The 18,372-nt window shown below is 33.2% G+C and overlaps 5 protein-coding genes across 5 annotated transcripts; 3 read left to right on the forward strand and 2 right to left on the reverse strand.

The window, feature by feature from the left end:
- The first annotated feature begins 2,984 nt into the window (after window positions 1–2,984).
- Window positions 2,985–4,441, forward strand: LOC140752201 (uncharacterized). Its single transcript, XM_073086415.1, has 3 exons — window positions 2,985–3,392; window positions 3,616–3,808; window positions 4,087–4,441. The coding sequence occupies exons 1-3, from the start codon at window positions 3,093–3,095 to the stop codon at window positions 4,383–4,385; spliced, it is 792 nt and encodes a 263-aa protein (XP_072942516.1). The 5' UTR covers window positions 2,985–3,092; the 3' UTR covers window positions 4,386–4,441.
- A 1,336-nt stretch (window positions 4,442–5,777) lies between these two features.
- On the forward strand, window positions 5,778–8,253 carry Prosalpha3 (proteasome alpha3 subunit). Its single transcript, XM_073086414.1, has 6 exons — window positions 5,778–5,911; window positions 6,035–6,077; window positions 6,154–6,483; window positions 6,929–7,059; window positions 7,434–7,557; window positions 8,057–8,253. The coding sequence occupies exons 1-6, from the start codon at window positions 5,909–5,911 to the stop codon at window positions 8,197–8,199; spliced, it is 774 nt and encodes a 257-aa protein (XP_072942515.1). The 5' UTR covers window positions 5,778–5,908; the 3' UTR covers window positions 8,200–8,253.
- A 777-nt stretch (window positions 8,254–9,030) lies between these two features.
- Use1 (Vesicle transport protein Use1) lies at window positions 9,031–12,120 on the forward strand. Its single transcript, XM_073086413.1, has 6 exons — window positions 9,031–9,361; window positions 9,800–9,896; window positions 10,203–10,329; window positions 10,715–10,920; window positions 11,404–11,545; window positions 11,977–12,120. Exons 1-6 carry the CDS (start codon window positions 9,174–9,176, stop codon window positions 12,015–12,017), a joined length of 801 nt encoding a protein of 266 aa, XP_072942514.1. The 5' UTR covers window positions 9,031–9,173; the 3' UTR covers window positions 12,018–12,120.
- Window positions 12,121–14,337: 2,217 nt separating this feature from the next.
- On the reverse strand, window positions 14,338–17,093 carry LOC140752380 (peptidyl-alpha-hydroxyglycine alpha-amidating lyase 2). The gene is made up of 5 exons (XM_073086652.1): window positions 16,866–17,093; window positions 16,645–16,790; window positions 16,378–16,576; window positions 15,526–16,041; window positions 14,338–15,270 (listed from the first exon to the last, which is right to left on the reverse strand). Exons 1-5 carry the CDS (start codon window positions 16,998–17,000, stop codon window positions 15,151–15,153), a joined length of 1,116 nt encoding a protein of 371 aa, XP_072942753.1. The 5' UTR covers window positions 17,001–17,093; the 3' UTR covers window positions 14,338–15,150.
- Window positions 17,094–17,204: 111 nt separating this feature from the next.
- LOC140752381 (uncharacterized) lies at window positions 17,205–18,367 on the reverse strand. Its single transcript, XM_073086653.1, has 3 exons — window positions 18,026–18,367; window positions 17,831–17,941; window positions 17,205–17,729 (listed from the first exon to the last, which is right to left on the reverse strand). Exons 1-3 carry the CDS (start codon window positions 18,032–18,034, stop codon window positions 17,556–17,558), a joined length of 294 nt encoding a protein of 97 aa, XP_072942754.1. The 5' UTR covers window positions 18,035–18,367; the 3' UTR covers window positions 17,205–17,555.
- Between the last annotated feature and the right edge of the window lie 5 nt (window positions 18,368–18,372).

The raw sequence follows: 18,372 nt of genomic DNA on the forward strand, positions 1-18,372 counted from the left end.
TGTAGTAAATGTAGATGTAGTATTGAAAGCAGGTTTACAAAAACAATATTGCATAGATGTTGTTGAAGTTTTATTTTAAACCATGGATTAGTTAAAAGTAAAAATTTCAACACGAAATAGGCATACTTCAAAGCAAATATTATGTAGAATCATTCATAACTGAAATAATTGAATTTTAATAAACAAACATCAAATGCACAACAGAAGGAAATTATTCATAACTGAAATTGAAGAAAAAAATTATCACCAAAATAAACCCTTAGTACAACTTACGGACCGGTGACAGATCATTGAAGTTTAAAACAGATTTAAACATTTAAACTTAAATAATGCATTTTGATTTGTTTTCATTCACATGCTAAGGAAGTAATGAATAAGATTTACTTAGTAATAAAATACGGGAAATAAAGAATTGTTGATATGTAATAAAAATATTGAGATATAACAACTAACAAATAGCAGATCGAATTCCAATCAAATTTAATTTTTACCGTCAATACAAGTAAACGCCTCCCATTCTCGTGTTGCAATGTATAATTACAAGATAGACCCGAGAATATCAGAGATATCATAAAATTCATTCATCAAGCACGATAAGATAGCGGTATCTAACACCTTACGCGCTAGAAACGTATTTCCGACTACAAGAGTAATAATATGCATCAACAACTGTTACCGACTCAATCAATCATTGTTTTCAAGTTGTTGTTCATGAAATATAAACGTCTGTTTGAAGGACTATTTACCGTAGTGTGTAGGTAGATGCTTAGATAAAAGTCATCCTACTCAGAAGGCTCTAACAATATATTTACTGAAAATCGGATTATCGCATTATCGTGACATGACTGTAATGATACTATTTTAGTTGTGGATCATAACGTTATAAAGTTTCCAACACCCTTGGAAGCAGTATGAATAGTATATGTGCTATTGACATTAGGTACGACTTCTGCGGCTTCTGCCTATTTGTTTTTGCTTACTAATGTCTATTAGAAAGCAATTGATTGACATTGTACCTTTTTATTTCTTATACAAGTGGGAAACGAGCAATGAGCATGCAACCCTCCTGAAGATGATTGTTCACTATTGTCCATGTGCAATTGTAACCAATTCCATAAAGAGGAGCCCCAGGAGCCTAAAATTAATCACATTGCTACCCGGCCACTGATTTAATGCTTCGAAAATGTCAATCTGCCTTATCACACCTTACAAATAGATACATTGCGGAAACAAGGGAGAAAATGGAAGCCTACCGTCTTTCGTTTACGTTATTTTATGAAAGAATAATAACAAAGTCATCCTTCAGAAAATAAATGTATAAATTCATGATAATCTTGAGCCACAACAAGCCATATAGCTAAATACTAAAGACTTTATCGCATCAACTTTGCTGCATTAACTTTTGGTCTGATTGTTTGATATGAACAAAACATTAAGCACAATTACTTTAATAAATAATTTTCCTCCACAAACTGTACAAAGATCATTCATGTGTGGCTCTATCGATAAATCTAATGATAATAATCGAATAGCCGGTGTAGTCCGTCGATTTATAATAACAACCGCAGAATAACAACCATGGGAATGACGTGAGGCGTGCGCTGGTGTGATTTACTTAGAGAATCTCCTGAGGTTTATGGATTTCTGGTACGATGTAGTACATAGAAAGTAGACAGTAATATAAGTTTTAAAGCTTTTGATATTTAATTTTAAGAATAATTGCGTTCGCTGTTCTATTTTTAGAAAATATCAAGAAGTTTATAGACTTCTAGTATGGTAAAGCGTCCAATATTGTTTTTCCAATAACCTTTTTATTGATTTAATTATATTTTAGCTTTGTATTTTTTTTTAGATCAACGAGCCATTTCATTTAATATCTACGTACGGTGTGTACTTAATATCTATAAAACATAGGTAAATATCCAGCACGGTATCTACAGATAGTAAACATGATTATAACTCTGTTATGTTTCATTTATTGTGTTATATGAATTCCAGTAACCAGAAAAGTAACAAATTTATATTTTAAAGCAATTAAAATATAAATTTGTTAAAAAATAAAAATGTTACTAAAATGGAACTAGCAAACCTTTTATAACATTTTACGTGTAACGTTCTTCCTCATCTCGTTGATACTAATCACACCAATTTGTCTTAAAACCTAATTACACTGATCCAAAACTTGACTGGTCTCGTTATCAAGCGCGATAATAAAGAATGGGTACCGCCTAAAAATACTACCCCGGGCGAGAATTCATTAGCTCCCTTATATAATTAGAAGGCGGGTCATAGTTTATACGTATGGTATTACACGGCTATAAATTTTTAACACGTAATTAATTAAATGAAAGAATGATTTTAGATCTTAGCGTTGGTATTCAATAACAGGCCAATTACGATATTCTGTGACAAACAAATTTTGTAGTTGCGCTGAAATCGACAATCAGCAGAAGTTAACACAGAAAATATGCACGTTGTAACATTTAATATAAAACCTTTATTAATTCTTGAAGAGCCACCAATAGTAGAACAAGATAAATATTTAAGAATTCCTTTTTATGTCCTAGCACCAGTAATGACAATAATGTACTCGTAAATAAGCGTCAATTCAATGTTTTTTGATCTGTAATATGGTTTCAAAAACTTGGAAGAAGCATAATTATGAAAGTATTTTATTGATATTGTAATATTTTATAATTGAATCAAATCAAAATCATCATCATCAAAAGTACGTAAACTCCACTTGCAAAAATATGCATCACCACTCCCACAGAAGCGAATTTCGACATTTTACAAACAACTATACCTACATATAAGAAGTTAATCTTTGAATATATACCGTAGATACCTAGTCTAGTTGCAGCATTACGCAAGATCGTAATCTTGAAGCTGTCAATTCCATTATGATAGCAGATTAACCGATCGAATTCTCTCATGTTATCAGAAGTGTCGATAACTGGAATTCTGTCGCCAAAATACTTAGTTCGTAAGTTGATAGGATCCCATGTGACCGCGTTCTGAGAAAAGCACATAGACGAGGTTACTGCTTAATAACGGTTCGTGGAGTGTATTCTGTGCACACGAGGTCGAAAATGGACAGGCCTAGCACGAGCCAGCAGTCTGTGGAGAAGGTGGAAATCTACGAAGTCCGCGAGCACGTGCCCTACCAAGCCGAACTGACCAGGGCCCCAGGACCCTACGATGAAGAGAGTGGAGACACTTACAGCTCCACCTGGGATTCCGCTTGGAATTCCATCTGCCAACTGCTCAACCTTCTTCATCATATGCAAGTGGCGATAGTGGTGTTCTGTTTGTGGCATTTCGCGCTCACCTCGGAACCGAATGGGACCATCAGCAATTTGCAATTGCATATCGTTTTTGCGGGAACTGGAGTACGTACTTTGTAATCGTTATAATCTATTTAATAATCTGCACTTATCTGAATTGCACATAGCTTTTGGAAAATTGTCAACTATCATGTAGTAATATTTTTTTTATTACTGTTTTAGTGATTCATATTTTGTTTACAAAAACGATTCTCCTTTATTTTATTCCATTGACTTGTGGTAACGAACTCGAGTTATCTTTCACACAAACCATCCATTTGCGTTTCAGTACCAACTGTTCCTGGTAGAAGCTGTGTTAACTCTCCACAGACATAACTCCTGGTCTTTCCAATTGAAAAAAGACAGCAAACGTGTTGTACACGGATGTCTCCAACTGATTGGCTCTTTATTCGTCATCGCTGGCACCTTCTTGGCTCTGGCCGAGGTTGACATGCAAATCAACACGGCACATGGCATCTGCGGTAAGCATATATTCAATTACACATCGCAATTGTAAGAGTTGTGTATTAGAGATAAGCAAGACATGTGATGAAGAGATAGCAATAACGATAAGACTACTACTTGTAATCTCTTAGCTGAAGAAGAAAAATTAAAAATTTCTATAGAAATTGATGTTGCTGTACGAAAAATGCTTGCCCTTAAATTAAAATGATAAGTTATAATTTTTAAGGATGCTTTTCTTTAGTACGAAACAGTTATATCTATTTTTACTAACCCAAAAATTTATGCTCGATTTCAGGAGTAATCGCGTTAATCTTCACGTTGATAAGTTTCATCTCCGGAATAGTGGCCTTATTCTCGTCTAAAGTCCGCTTATTTGTGAGGAGTGGACCCGTCAAGATACTCCACATGGCTGTCGGTCTATTTGCCTTATCTATGGGCCTGATAACCATGACGATTGGATTCAACATGGATTATTTCAGCGCGTCCCAAGGTGGCCTAAGCACTGCTCTGATGGTCTTAGTAGTAATGATCCTGATATATGTCCTAGTTCAACCAATCCTGGATTTAATATCGACAACACGAAGTGTCATGTGACTAGTTGAAGTAGCTGGCTCTACGAGTGGAGATAGCACTGCATAGTGAAATATATATTTTTTAATTTCAATACAGCTAATAATTTAAGAGATAATTCTTAAGGGTTTATTAAATGTATGTTTTTGTATAGATCATAAATTAATGTTTGATATAAGGATAATGAGAGAAAAATCGCGATTTTACAGAAATTTTTATGCGTAATTTTTGATATTACGTGTAAAAATTTCTCGCTTGTTCGAGCGTATTTAGGTTCACTTTATCTTAAGTCCGTCGTATCAATTTTATCTCCAGAGAATTTGATATCTTGATCGGAAATTTTAACTGCCTACCAACAGTAAATGTTTTTGAGAAATAACTCATACTCAATATAATCTATTTTTCATTGTAGTTTACAAAAACCGGTAGAATGTCCAAATTGATTATGTAAGTAATTTTTACGCACATTTTTATAAAGTTCTAAATGTTTTGAGTTTTATTCATTAAAATATAACTAAAAACATATATGTAATAATTACTTACTCTAAGGAATATGTTTCGTAAAGTAGTTACTTGTATTGTTATTGTAGTACCTATAATAATATTAAGTAGATTTAAGTGACCTGTACGAGTATGAATGGTTTCTAATAAAGTTATTGTTTTTTTAAACTTTTATTTCCTAAACCGAATCACTTTCTATTTGTTATGTTCATAATTATATTGCTAAGAATTTCCTTGATTAAAAAGGGCTGTAAATTACGCTCTGTATTTTTTTAACTGTATTTTAAAAATCCATCAGATCAGGACAGCCGATAGAAAAAACTTTTATTTTGAAGTCACTGAAAGACACACAAAGTATAGTTAATGGATAAAATTTAATTAATAATGTATGGCAGGTCAAACTCGAAGAAGTTAGCAGTGCCGATTACTGTGATTAAAAAAAACATAATTATTATTAAAAAGTATTTTTCTGTTTCAATAACGAATGGTAGGTATACCTCAAATTTATTATTAGTATTAATACGAAACCAGTAGCATACCTAAATCATTTACCAAAGTTTTGCTTCCATCTCAAAATCATAAAACAAATGTTCGGCTTCTGAAGATTTATCCTGGTAGTGCCACCTTTTGTCGAGTAGCATAACTATTTGTGTTTATAGTGTGTTTATACTCTAGTTTTATTTAGTCCACTTTCAGCTCATAGATGTCGCTATTTTACATTAATAAATAGAAGGTATTGAATTACATTATTTGTTTCTAATCTGGTGTACCCGTTTGTTATCATTTGAAATATTTTTTAAATATAGTAAATAAATCACTAAAATTGTTTGAATATTTTGAACAAACATTTATTTTTTTAATTTATTCAATTTCCGAACGTACACTGTACTGACGGCAAATTAAAAAAAAAGGAAATTGAAAAGTTACCTGTCATTGCGCTGTCATTGTATACTCCGGTGAAGCTACAAATATAAATTCTACAAAAATATAATAAAACTCTGATATTAGTTACATTTTCAACGTTGTACTAATTCACTCTTTCAAAAATGGTAAGTTCAAACTCGTCTTTACACAGTAATATATGTAATTTCGTGAAATTTTGGTAAAACAATAGGTTAGCTACTTCTTGCTTGGTCATTCAATCAACATAATAAAATCTTTTTTCTCTCCAGGCTCGCCGTTATGATACGAGAACTACTATATTTTCGCCGGAAGGTAGGTTAAATATTTCCTACATTAATAACATTTAAGTTTAACAATAGTGATGTACTAATATATTTAAAAATCGTAGGTCGTTTGTACCAAGTGGAGTACGCGATGGAAGCCATCAGTCACGCCGGTACATCACTGGGTATTTTAGCCACAGATGGTATATTACTCGCGGCGGAACGCAGAAACACTAATAAGCTTCTGGATGAAGTGTTTTTTTCTGAGAAGATTTACAAGCTGAATGATGATATGGTGTGTTCGGTGGCGGGCATTACCTCCGACGCCAACGTACTTACCAACGAGTTACGGCTCATAGCGCAGAGATATTTGCTGCAGTACGGAGAATCCATTCCATGTGAGCAGCTGGTTTCTTGGCTGTGTGATGTCAAACAGGCTTACACACAGTATGGAGGTAAATATTATGTTTATGTATATATGTGAGATGAGTTCTCTGAGAATGAGATCTCTGAGAATGAGTTGTCATTACTGACCAACTCCTGGACATTCTATTAAGCAATAGCCCACCAAACTGATCAAGTGTGAATTGGTAGACTTCAAACATCTTTGCAAACATGTTTTTCACATACTTGGGCATAAAGGTTTTTTTAAAATGTTTTCCTTAATTGTAAGGCAATAGATAGATACTAATATGCATAAAACTTCCTAAGAGGTGTGTACCTTGTATTGAAACCTTAGAGTCCAAACTGAAACATTCATTTCTTTAAATTTGTAGTTGTTACCTTTGTTATCATGTCCTCTTTACTTATTTTTAATAGAAATAAACATCATCTGATGTACAAAAGTTGCAAAGTGTAAAGTTCAAAATTTGTTATTGTTAAAAAAACATTAACTTTCAGGTAAGAGACCATTTGGTGTCTCAATTCTTTACATGGGCTGGGACAAACACTATGGCTACCAGTTGTACCAGTCTGACCCAAGTGGTAACTACGGTGGTTGGAAAGCTACCTGCATCGGAAATAATAGTGCTGTAAGTGGATATTCATTTTGACATATATATTTTTTTATAACATAGGAGTAGCAGACGAGCATGCAGTCCACCGGATGATAAGTGGCTAATGATGCCCATGGACATCTGTAATCAATGTTTATGTGTATTGGTATATATATAACACATATTAAAGTAGTTCTGTTTGTGCATGTCGTATTTCTGATTTCATGTTGTTGAAGTTAAGATGTCGCAAGTCCATACAAATGTTACAATTTATAACACATCTCCTTTTTGCTTTGCTTATTTCCTCTTCGGTGTATAGCAAACCTGGGAAGTGCAATCATTTAACTTTCTCATTAATTTTACATGGTCTAATTTTAATCTAATACATAATTATGATCTGTTATTGACAGGCAGCAGTATCGAGTCTGAAGCAGGAGTACAAGGAGAATGAGACAACTTTAGCTGAAGCTCAGGCATTAGCAATCAAAGTTCTGAGTAAAACACTGGATATGACTAAGCTTACACCAGAAAAAGGTAATAATCGTTATTTTTTACATATTATAACTGGTTTTCAATCAAAACTGAAACTTTGTCTATGGTTTCGGCCGAACCTAGGACATAAGGTTTAATAGGTTTTTAAGCGTCCTCAAAATTTTGGAACTAACAGACTTACAGGAGCAAAAAAACAATTCATAGAAATTACTTATGCGCGTATAAGTTATTTCTATTAATTTGTTTTTTGATTTTATTACCCAAATTCTGACTTGTAAGCAGTGGGTTGTTCACCAAAGATAACCAGAGTCCAAGAACATAGGTTTTGACTAAGCTGTGAGTTCAAGCAATTTCTGGTCAAAACTGAAACTTCAGTTGATCATTAATTTTAAGTATTTGGGGGTAGAAACACCTGTACTATGTCTATACTATTCATAATATACAACAATTTATGTTGCAATAATGTATATTGCAATATAAAATGTTGTGTATTGACATCTAAAAAAACCAAGCTAATGTGAACTTTTTATTTTTATTTCAGTTGAGATGGCAACCCTGCAACGCAAGGATAACAAAACTATTATCAGAGTGTTGACAAGTGGTGAAGTGGAGAAGCTGATTTCCAATTTTGAGAAGAGTGAGGCAGCAGCAGAGGCTGCCAAGAAACAAGCACCTAAATCATAATTATTTTTATATTCACTAAGTATTCTTCTGATTCATTAAAGGTTTTACACACTTTGTCTTGTTTTATTTGTGTTGAAACTTTTTATCGTCAACTCAATTTTAGTCTAGGCACGTCTAGGCACAAGTGTCGTCTCGTTATGAGGTTTTAACTAGTAACTATCCGGTATTCGGCCGGATAGTAAAATAATGGCCGGATAGGCCGGATACCGGATAGCAACCGGATATCCGTTGCATCTCTAGTTTTAAGCCTCCATGCTGGCTGAGTGCAGATTGGTAGTGTACCCACCGATTTGAGATTGTTTTACTAATAATTACTCAATCATGCGTTTGTATTCTCCACTAAACCAAATGATGTTTGCACGCATAGCTTTGAAAATCAAATATATGTCTGGATGGAAAATAATTTAAACCATTAGTTTTTATTGCAATCCTTGCCTTCTGCTACTATTTTTTTTTTATTTAATTTTTATAAAGTTATAGAAATATTACTTAAGACAATAAATGTAAATTATAAAGATTTATGCTATGAAGCATGAAACAAAATCTATCTATCTAGACTTTTTACACGCTTTTTATTAGCTTCACCTGTATGTTTGTATGTTTGTTTGTATGTTTGTAACCGACTTCTTTGTTTGATTTGTAACGTCAAGGCGTAAGTGAAGCGTGATCGTGATGATCGTTTGATATTCGAATTTATTTATTGTTAATTTTTTTGTTGTAGTAGCCTATATAGGTTACTATACTCTTTGGTTGCTGGTACAAGATTCTAAAATCGTGACAACTGGTGACGAGTTGACAACATGACATTATCATGACAATAATGACATTGACGTTGACAATTAAATGTTGACGTTGACGTTATAAAGTATAAACTAAACCGAGGTTTTGGTAGAAATTTCGTAAATATTTCCATTTTTTTCCATTCCAAACAGCTTTATGTATTCTAACACTGAATACTATTAGTTTTGGATAAAATGGCAGTAGAAAAGCCTGTACAGCCAACACCAGTCGTGAAAAAATCGAGACTGGAGATGAACGTACGCATGCTGCTCAGCAAATGTGAAATTATTGCTAAACAGGAACCGATAGACGGTAACACGAAGCTGAAGAGCTACGTGGAGTCCCTGAGTGACATGTTAAGTGAACTTAAAACAGGACCAGAGTAAGTTATTGACTAAAATCTGAAGTAGAAGTAACGATCGTAAGCAACCCATTACTGCAGTTACAATTAACTACAAGAATGTTTTGCGACTATATAGAGTTCACACGTTTCCTAACTATGTTTTTCTTTGTATGCTGTTAAAGCAAGATATTATTAAATTTCTAATCGGCACACAAATTTGTTGTCTAGTGCATGTACAAAATGAGAAGCTGAAATTCATGCCATTTGTTGTAATACACATAACTCACCAAGTCCTAAGTTGAAAAACAAACAATTAACATTTAAAACATTGTATGTAGCAAAACTTGGAAATTAGTAAATCAATATGGTTGCATGTATAATTAGTACATTTACTCATCACAATACTGAGATGAATACAATGAAAAATAATAAAATACTCCTACCAATTAAGGTAACTAACTGAAATAATGTTTTTAGCAAACCCTCAAAAGATACACTGGCAGAATATACAAAAAGAGTAACATTTCTCAAAGGCTTATTAGCAACAGCTACACTCAATACTCCAATGGAAAAGGTTTGTTCCAATTAACATTAACAACTAAATAACTAATGTGTTTCATTCAAATATACCATTCCTTTTTATCCGGAGTGAAAATCTTAAGATAATTTTAGGAGAGAAAATTGGATTATATGAGACTTTTACTCTTAAACTGCCTCAATAACTATATTATGCATCCAAGAAAGATGCATTCTTCAGAGGACCAACTTCAGATCTTAATAACTTATAGATCTTAACAGAACCAAAAGTTATTTTTGACTTTTTTAAATTGTTGATTATGGTAACGATATTATAAAATACTGGTATTGTGTTTCCCTTCAGTTGGAAGCTGTACAACAGCTTTCCCATGGAGCAGCAACAATCTCTGCTGATGCATCTGCACAAGAGATACATCAGAAAACAGTTGTCAAGTATGGTGCAGAACTGCGGGCTGAATTGTTCGGTCAAGGTGATATTTCAAACTCATTGTATAATCATAAAATTTGAATATGATTTCCATATTAGTATAAACACAATAAACCAGACGTAAAAAATATAAATGTCACTTGGAGAATTTTGACAAACTCAAAAATATTTCATATGTAAAAAAATGTTATGCCATTTGCCTTATTCTATGGCATGTTTGCCATAGAATAAGACATACATGCATAGAATAGAACAGAACAGAATATATTTTATAGCATACTTACAGTAGTATTAATTGCAGATTAAAGTAGTGTGCAATAGGCGGTCTTATCGCTAAGCAACAATCTCTTCCAGACACATACACATATACTCAAAATATTATATATAGATATACACTGTGTAATTTAAGTACCATTAAATTATTTCAGAAGACAGTGATGATGCTCTTAGAAAACGTAACATAATTAAAGCGCCAAATTTTACCAGCAATAGCACTAGTCAAGAGGATATGGACTCCTTACTAAAATACCATCAGAACATGCAAGAGAAGGTCGCAGAGAACATGGTTTTACTGACTAAGAGTTTGAAAGAACAGTCGCAGATAGCTAGCACAATTATTAAAGCTGATACAGAGGTAATTTTGTCTATTCTTATGTTGTTTACAGCTACAAACTGTTTCCTAATCCATTTAGAACTAATGCCAATAAAAATTGAAAAAAACGAATCTGAAATAAGCTTTAAATTTGTAGAATTATGTCTACTACCACTAGAAACCAACAATCTTCAATGAAGAGTATATATTACTGTTTAGACCTATATGCAGAGGCTAAATACTGCTAATAAACAAAGGCAGGCAGTTGCTCTAATAAAGTTTTAATAGTATTTTCCAGTAGTAGTATTTTATCTCCTGTAGATTATTAATTCATATTAATAACATAATTATTTTATTTGTGTGTGATATATTCATTTACTGTACTGATATTAACCATAAGAAAAGTAATTCTTGTTTAATGTTTTGTTAATAGATATATATATATATAAGATAAGATAATAGATATATAAGATAAAAAAGTCCCTAAATATATGATTTATTAACACTAAATTAATTTTCCACAAGGCACTTAAAAAGGCATCAGATCTAACGGATCGAAACATGTCCTCATTGAAAGTGGAATCCGAGAGGCTACAAGAGCACAGTAAGGGCGCATGGAAGTGCTGGCTCTGGTTTATGCTGGCAGTGGTCATGGCACTGTTTATAAGTAAGTTATGTCATAAAATTAAAGTACTTTGCTACTTAATAAAGTAGCATACAATGTTGCCTATAGACATCTGTATACCCCAGATACTAGTTGAGGTTGGTTACAGATGCATTATTACCCTAAGAACTCAGTTGGAACATCCCATATAAGTGTATCTTTCTCATCATACCCTTCAAACTATAACACAAAAGCACCTAATATAACACAATGATACCTCGGAGTCGAATCACAAATCACTATCACAACCATGTGATTTCCTAAATTATAAAATATCAATTATTTCCAGCTTAGTTTCTCATAACAAAGTTTGTATAATTTGTGTCATAATTCTTTTCATCATCTCAATCAATTAACGTTTAATCAACCATATTAAAGTTTAGAAATAAAATTTAATAATTAATTTATTTTAAAATATTATAATTTGTTTACAGACATGGTGCTTTTCATGAAAGTGACGAAAAAGAAACAGTAATTCAGTAAGTTTCACTTTATAATGCTGTATTGTAGAAAAAATATGACAAATAATAATATTATATTGTTATAAATATATACATAATGTGTTAATTTATTAATATATGTAAGTATGTAAAGGAGGTAATCGAATACACTTCTAATATGACTATATAACTTTAAGTTTCTAACTATTTTGCGCTGCTATGTGAGTGTCAAAAGTGCATCAATAAAATATGTTACCGTCGCTTAATATATGATCTATTTGACTGATATGGTACCAGAAAGTATCTTTTGCATTAGAGTTTTTGATGAGATGTCTCTTGCTGGAGTTTGTTCAATAAGTATTAATTATATGTAACCTAATGATGGCATAAAAAAAGAAAACAAAGTAGATAAATGTAATTATTATGGAAAAGAGATAAACCTGATCCCACCGAGTTTCTTACCAGACCTCTCAGCTGAAATATTCCGATCTAGCCGTAGTATAAGAAGAAAATATTGTAACTGAAGGTGGTAGAACCCTTTGTGGTTCGACTCCGGCGGCACCACCGCCACACCTATTTCTACCTAATAACAGAAGTGTTAAGCGCTGCTGTGTTCCGGTTTGAAGGGTGTGGTAAGGGAGACAGACTTTTCCGAGGCGTTCCAGCTTAGTCCTCAGGGGTAGCGGCGCATCTGTGGCCGACCTCAGGTAGGAATATCTAATCCTATCTGGGATTGATTACAGATGTCCATGGGCGGCAGTAGCCACTTACCATCAGGTGGACTGCATGCTCGTCTGCTACACTTATATTATAAAAAAAAAAAAAAAATGACATTTATAATACCTACCTCCGCACGCCTATTTATAATAAATATAGGTTTATTATTATTTTCTTTAATTTCATATAAACTCTGGGTTCAAAAACTAGACGTTATAATAATAATTGACGTAGCTTGATATATTTTAAGACCTATTTGACTGATGTGAAGCCAGAACAGTGTATTAGATGTCTATTCGACCCCTTTCTTTATTATGTAAATATCACGGTTATGATCTGTACAGTGAATAAAAATAAAAGACGATAAATAGTACATTACGTTTTATTTTCAATCTACACATTAACTTTATTGGTACATAAAGATTCTCTAAGTATTTTCGAAGATTTCATGGACATTTAATCTTGGTCCTTAGTTGTTAGAACTACATATTAACTTCGAACTATTTGCAAAGTTATGACAAAGCAAGTTTAGAAATATCTATAAGCATCATTGTATGACTTGATAACATAGGTAATATTTATTGTATTTTATATGAACAACAAAAACTAACAGTAAAATTATCTGTTTTAAATAAATTTCTTCAAATAATTGGTGGTATTTAATATATAGTACTGGAAAAAATTAAGGGATCAAAAAAAAATTCATGTGACAGAAAGAAAAAAATTTTTTTTCGAAAAAACAATGGACAGTCGTTAAGAGGAATTTATTCAAGTTCTTGAAAGCTATCTTTAACTTTCTGTACGATCATTGGTTGCTGAGATATCGATAATCAAAGACAAAAAGATCCTTTTCCATTTGAAGACTGATATCTCAGCGAGGAGTGGACGTATCAGGGTGTTTAAAAAAAGAAATTAAAGCTAAATGAACAAAGTATCCGATCCTTATGGTGGTTAAGCTAAAAAAATTTTTTCCATGCCCGTAGACCAAAAAAAAAACTAAAAAAATTTTGAATTTTTTTTTGTTGCTGGTTTTTCTACGATTACTCAGAAACTGCGGAGGCTACAAAATTTTGAAGTTCTAATCCAAAAACTAGACACTTGGAGCTACAATTTCCTTTTTTTTTATTTCCTGTACGACCATTTCTCTCAAAGTTACGGCCTGTTGAAAACTACCGAAAAATTTGGAATTTTTTTTTGATCCCTTAATTTTTTCCAGTAGTGTAGTTAATTTGAAATTGAATTATTATTAAGGGAACAAATCTGTGTGCGTTTTATTGGACCATAAGGTACCTATAATACTAATATTACTTTAGTTTCCAACCATAAATATATTATATATCTAAATACTAATATTTTTTTGCAAATTTTATTCTTTACGAAATGTTTGGTTATTTATATAGAAAGCTGAAGAGATTTTTTTCTAATAGCATTATTGGAAAATGTATATTTTGATAGATATCTAAATAAATAGTCATAAAAGTAATCTACTTGCAAGCATTTTCAGTTTATTATTATAAGTAGAGTAGCTAAGTTTTACATAATAAAGACATCAGAAGCTAGATCGAAACCCTACGAAGTTTACTTATCTTTTGTATCAGTAAATAAAAAATTAGGAACATCTTTTACGCAAGAAAATCATTGTTTTGTAGGACATATAGATATTTAATTAATATTCTACAACATACTTAAATAACGGTAATAGGTAAATTATTAAAAGTTAAAAGAAAACCAAATTCTTAGTCATACGAAGATTAACTTTCACAAAAACCGAAAATCTAAAATCATCCATAACATGCCTGGAGATCGAACCTAGATCGCAAAAAGTCGCTATAGAACACGTTAAAACTCTAAATAGTAATGATATAAGTATTTATTTATATATTTGAGTATTTCATACATTGTAACATTAAGATACATTTAATTTTGCAAGTTATACTACGTATATGAATTCGTTAGCTTTATTACATCTAATTACGTGTCATTATTGAAGTTATACTTCTTTTGGCACCGTTCAGAGCGTTGTTATGAGCGTAGAACGAAGTTTGCGTGCGCCGATGTAACACATAATAGGTATATGAAATAGAACGCCATCTATATTGTTAATAAAAACATGAATATCGTACCAGGCTAACGTGAATAATGTGAATTTTTGAAAAAAGCTAAATTAAGAAAATTAAGCTAAACGAAAATTAAGCTAATGTAGCGTAGAGAAAATTAAATAAAATAGTTTATTTTCATCAAACACTTTTGTAATATTTACTTTCACCTGTCGGTCGCTTGCAAGGTTTATTATCTTTAATGCATAGAAATATTTTAAGTATGCCAAAGAAGTATAACTTCTTAACTCTATAACGTAGTATTATTGCGAATTTCATTCGCATTCACGATAAAGCAGGTTACTACGTTTGAAAGTAAAGCTCTTAATTAAGTTTATACTTCATTTCCTCCTTTTCATTTCTTATCGTAAACGTCAGTCAACTCAAACTTCCAGATTTTGTTTGGTCCTATCTCAGTGACGTACAGATGAGAGCCGTTTCTGGTAACAGCCAGAGAATGAGGGTTCGTGAATCCCTGAAAATAAGATTATGTTATAGTTTAACATTGTTTATTATGATCCAACTGTGATAACTCATTTGATTTTCTTTTTTACAACGCGCGGCCAGACAGAAGAGACATTAGGCACGGACTTGTAAATGTATGCTTACACCGCAAATAGAAGACTATACGCCGATTTTGTTCTGTACATTATAATATGACAACTAATTGCTACGTCCGCGTCTCACGTCGCCTCTAACTGGCTTGTAATTGATACGTATATATACTTACAGTGCTTGGCTCCCAAGTGTCCAAAATGTTTCCGGACACAGCATTAACTGTAAAGCCCCTTACGGCGATGTTCTGCGATGTTGGTCCATTCACAGCATAGATCATGTCACCATGCGAGGCAACAGCAAACACTCTACCCAAAGTAGGGTCTTCGATCACAGTGGCTGGTTCTAGCATTTTAACATAGCTGTTGAGACCGGCTTTCGGGCACACGATCCTCATATTCTCTCTATCCGCGACGCATACCATATCGAGGTTTTCCAACAAAGTGACACTATGTGGAAGGTTCAACGTTAAAGTGTCTGAGAAAGAGGGTATCGCAAGAAGAAGAATTCCAGCAGCGTTGAACTTCAAGATTTGGTTGTTGCAATATCCATCAGCAACGAAGATTTCGCCAGTAGTCGCCACGGCGACAGATGTTGGCATACACAGCAACACTCGACGTCTGTATGGGTATCCAGCAGTAAATGCTTCTCCTATTGTCAGGCTGGGATACTTGTGGTTGTTGGGTGTATACTGTAAGTATGGAGATATAAGAAGTTAATCAACAAATAGTATTTATTTAAAAGTTGTTTTCGTATTCTTTAGCCATGACAATTATTTATGAAAATACTCAGAAAGGCACTTCGCTATCAACATTCTAGAAACTGTATCATATAATTAAAGAAAAGTTAAGTACTCGTAGTTTAGGAAATAAACAAATTCACACTATCGCTTAGCGTTTTATTAGTTGAAAAAGTGAAGATTGGTAAGCTAATCTTGTCGGAAACAACACAGTTAAGTTTATTTATCATACAATTTACCACTACGATCACATCACCAAAGTTAACTAAGAAAAAAGAAACAACAAACCTTAAATACTTGATGCTTTGCCACGTCGGTGACCCATACGTTATCGTGATGATCAACAGTTAATCCATGGGGCATGTAAAACGCATATGCTCCCCAGCTGTGTAGCACAGATCCGGTATGGGGATCGAGCACCAAAATCGTATCTTCAACAATTGGACCCTTATCCAAATTTTGATAGACATTCGATTCATTGAATGTGCTGAAAAAGGCTGGCATTATATCGTGTCTTAATAATCCATATTTTCATACGTTTTATGTTGGTCTTACCTTTCATCCCATACTCTCTCCGCTCTATGAAAAATAACTGGCTGTCCCAAAGAATTAATAGATACAGCAGTAATTTGTCCAACGTTCAAGGACTGTTGAGGCCAATCTTTCACTTCTTGAGGTCTTAATACGATCTCATCCTTAGGCTGTAACAAGTTTTCAAATACTTTTAAATCCGCTAATTAGTCTTGTGATAGAAATGTAATCGAAAGTTTTCTCACCATATGTATGTCGAGACTTTTCAATAGATTCTCTTCGTTTCCATAGCTGAAGTAATCTATGTTATCCCTTACCGTCTCCGGCTCACAGAAAACTCCAGAGGTATAAATAAATAGCACTATTATCATTTCAATCATTTTTTCGACAATTGTTATGATTTCTCCCTTGATAGAATTCGTTTGCTTTACCCCGAGACTTTATTGATTGCTCGTAGTATTGAGAGGCCGCTACACCACGCATGCGCTATGTAGCCGTAGTAAGCTTACATATGGCTAAGTTATCAATTATTAGCCACGTTATCAAGGTTATAATCGAGGGACGAAGTAAATTGAAACATCATATAATAATTATTGATTTATTTTCACATAACTTCAACAATCAAACAACAAAATTGGTCAAGGAAAAGGAAATCATCGACCATACTCGTGAAATCGAATGAAGCAAGGTGGTATCTTAAACTACATACGAAAATAGAAGGCGAAATTTCATTTCATTCCTAAAGGATCAGTCTCAAATTAGTGTCGTTGTTAGAATTTGGCACGCTCTCGTAGTTTTTTCGGTCCTCTTGTGTTTTTTCGCAAGGTGGTGGAACACATTCAACTTTTGTTTGCACACGCCTCCGTATACACATAATAAAATCAGGAACTAGGGGATTGGGACCTTAAAACTTTAAGTGCTAAATGAACAGTAGTTTATTGGCCTCGCCATTGTGAATTGGGTTGATCCCAAATGTAGCCTGTCTGTGTCATGGTACACACGGCGTTGTAATATTTGCCAGGGCTTCGGCAGTACGACCAGGAAGGGCATTTGCATCTGAAGAGCATTTGGAACTCTTCTTTACAAACTTCATTCCACCAACATGTTCTCTGAAATTGAATGCATAATTAAAATTAAAATATGTAAACGAAACAAAGCTACTTTCAACATCATGTTTTAGGTTATTTTGTGATAAACATATTATACTAACCTCAGTAATGTATCCTTTTACGGATTGGTCTGAATAACTTCTTTTGGTTATAGATGCAGCATCCAACATTGCATTCAACATAAGTATAAATACGATCGTGCCATAATGCGCCTGTAACAGCACAATTTTTCATAAAAGGACTCCTGTTTACATGACTTTTAGAAGCTCCTTTCAAAACACATTTATATTTCTTACCTTAAACATAGCAGAGCTTTCTAAAAATAGAAAATATAGCCCCCGCTATTCTAACCTTTTCATTTCACACCTTCCGAAGCTTTTAAGCTCGGTTGCCTGTACGTAGCGTTGTGAGGTTTATTTCTTTTCTATAAATATTTGCGTAGAAATCTTTGTGGTGTTCCACAAGGTTCAAAAAAAGGGCCCAATATTTTCAATCATGTACATTTTATCAAGTGTTATATTAATTGAACGTGAAATATTATATTTATTCGAATGGCAAAGTAGAAAGCTATCTGTGCAAGCATTTCTGCCATCTAGCGGTACTCTACATACTTTTAGTCGCGGTTAGAAGAAGTAGGTATGTT

Source organism: Epargyreus clarus, unplaced genomic scaffold (assembly GCF_041222505.1).
Source record: "Epargyreus clarus isolate Ecla_fem2 unplaced genomic scaffold, WU_Ecla_fem_2.2 ptg000024l, whole genome shotgun sequence".
In the NCBI taxonomy this organism is placed as follows: domain Eukaryota; kingdom Metazoa; phylum Arthropoda; class Insecta; order Lepidoptera; family Hesperiidae; genus Epargyreus; species Epargyreus clarus.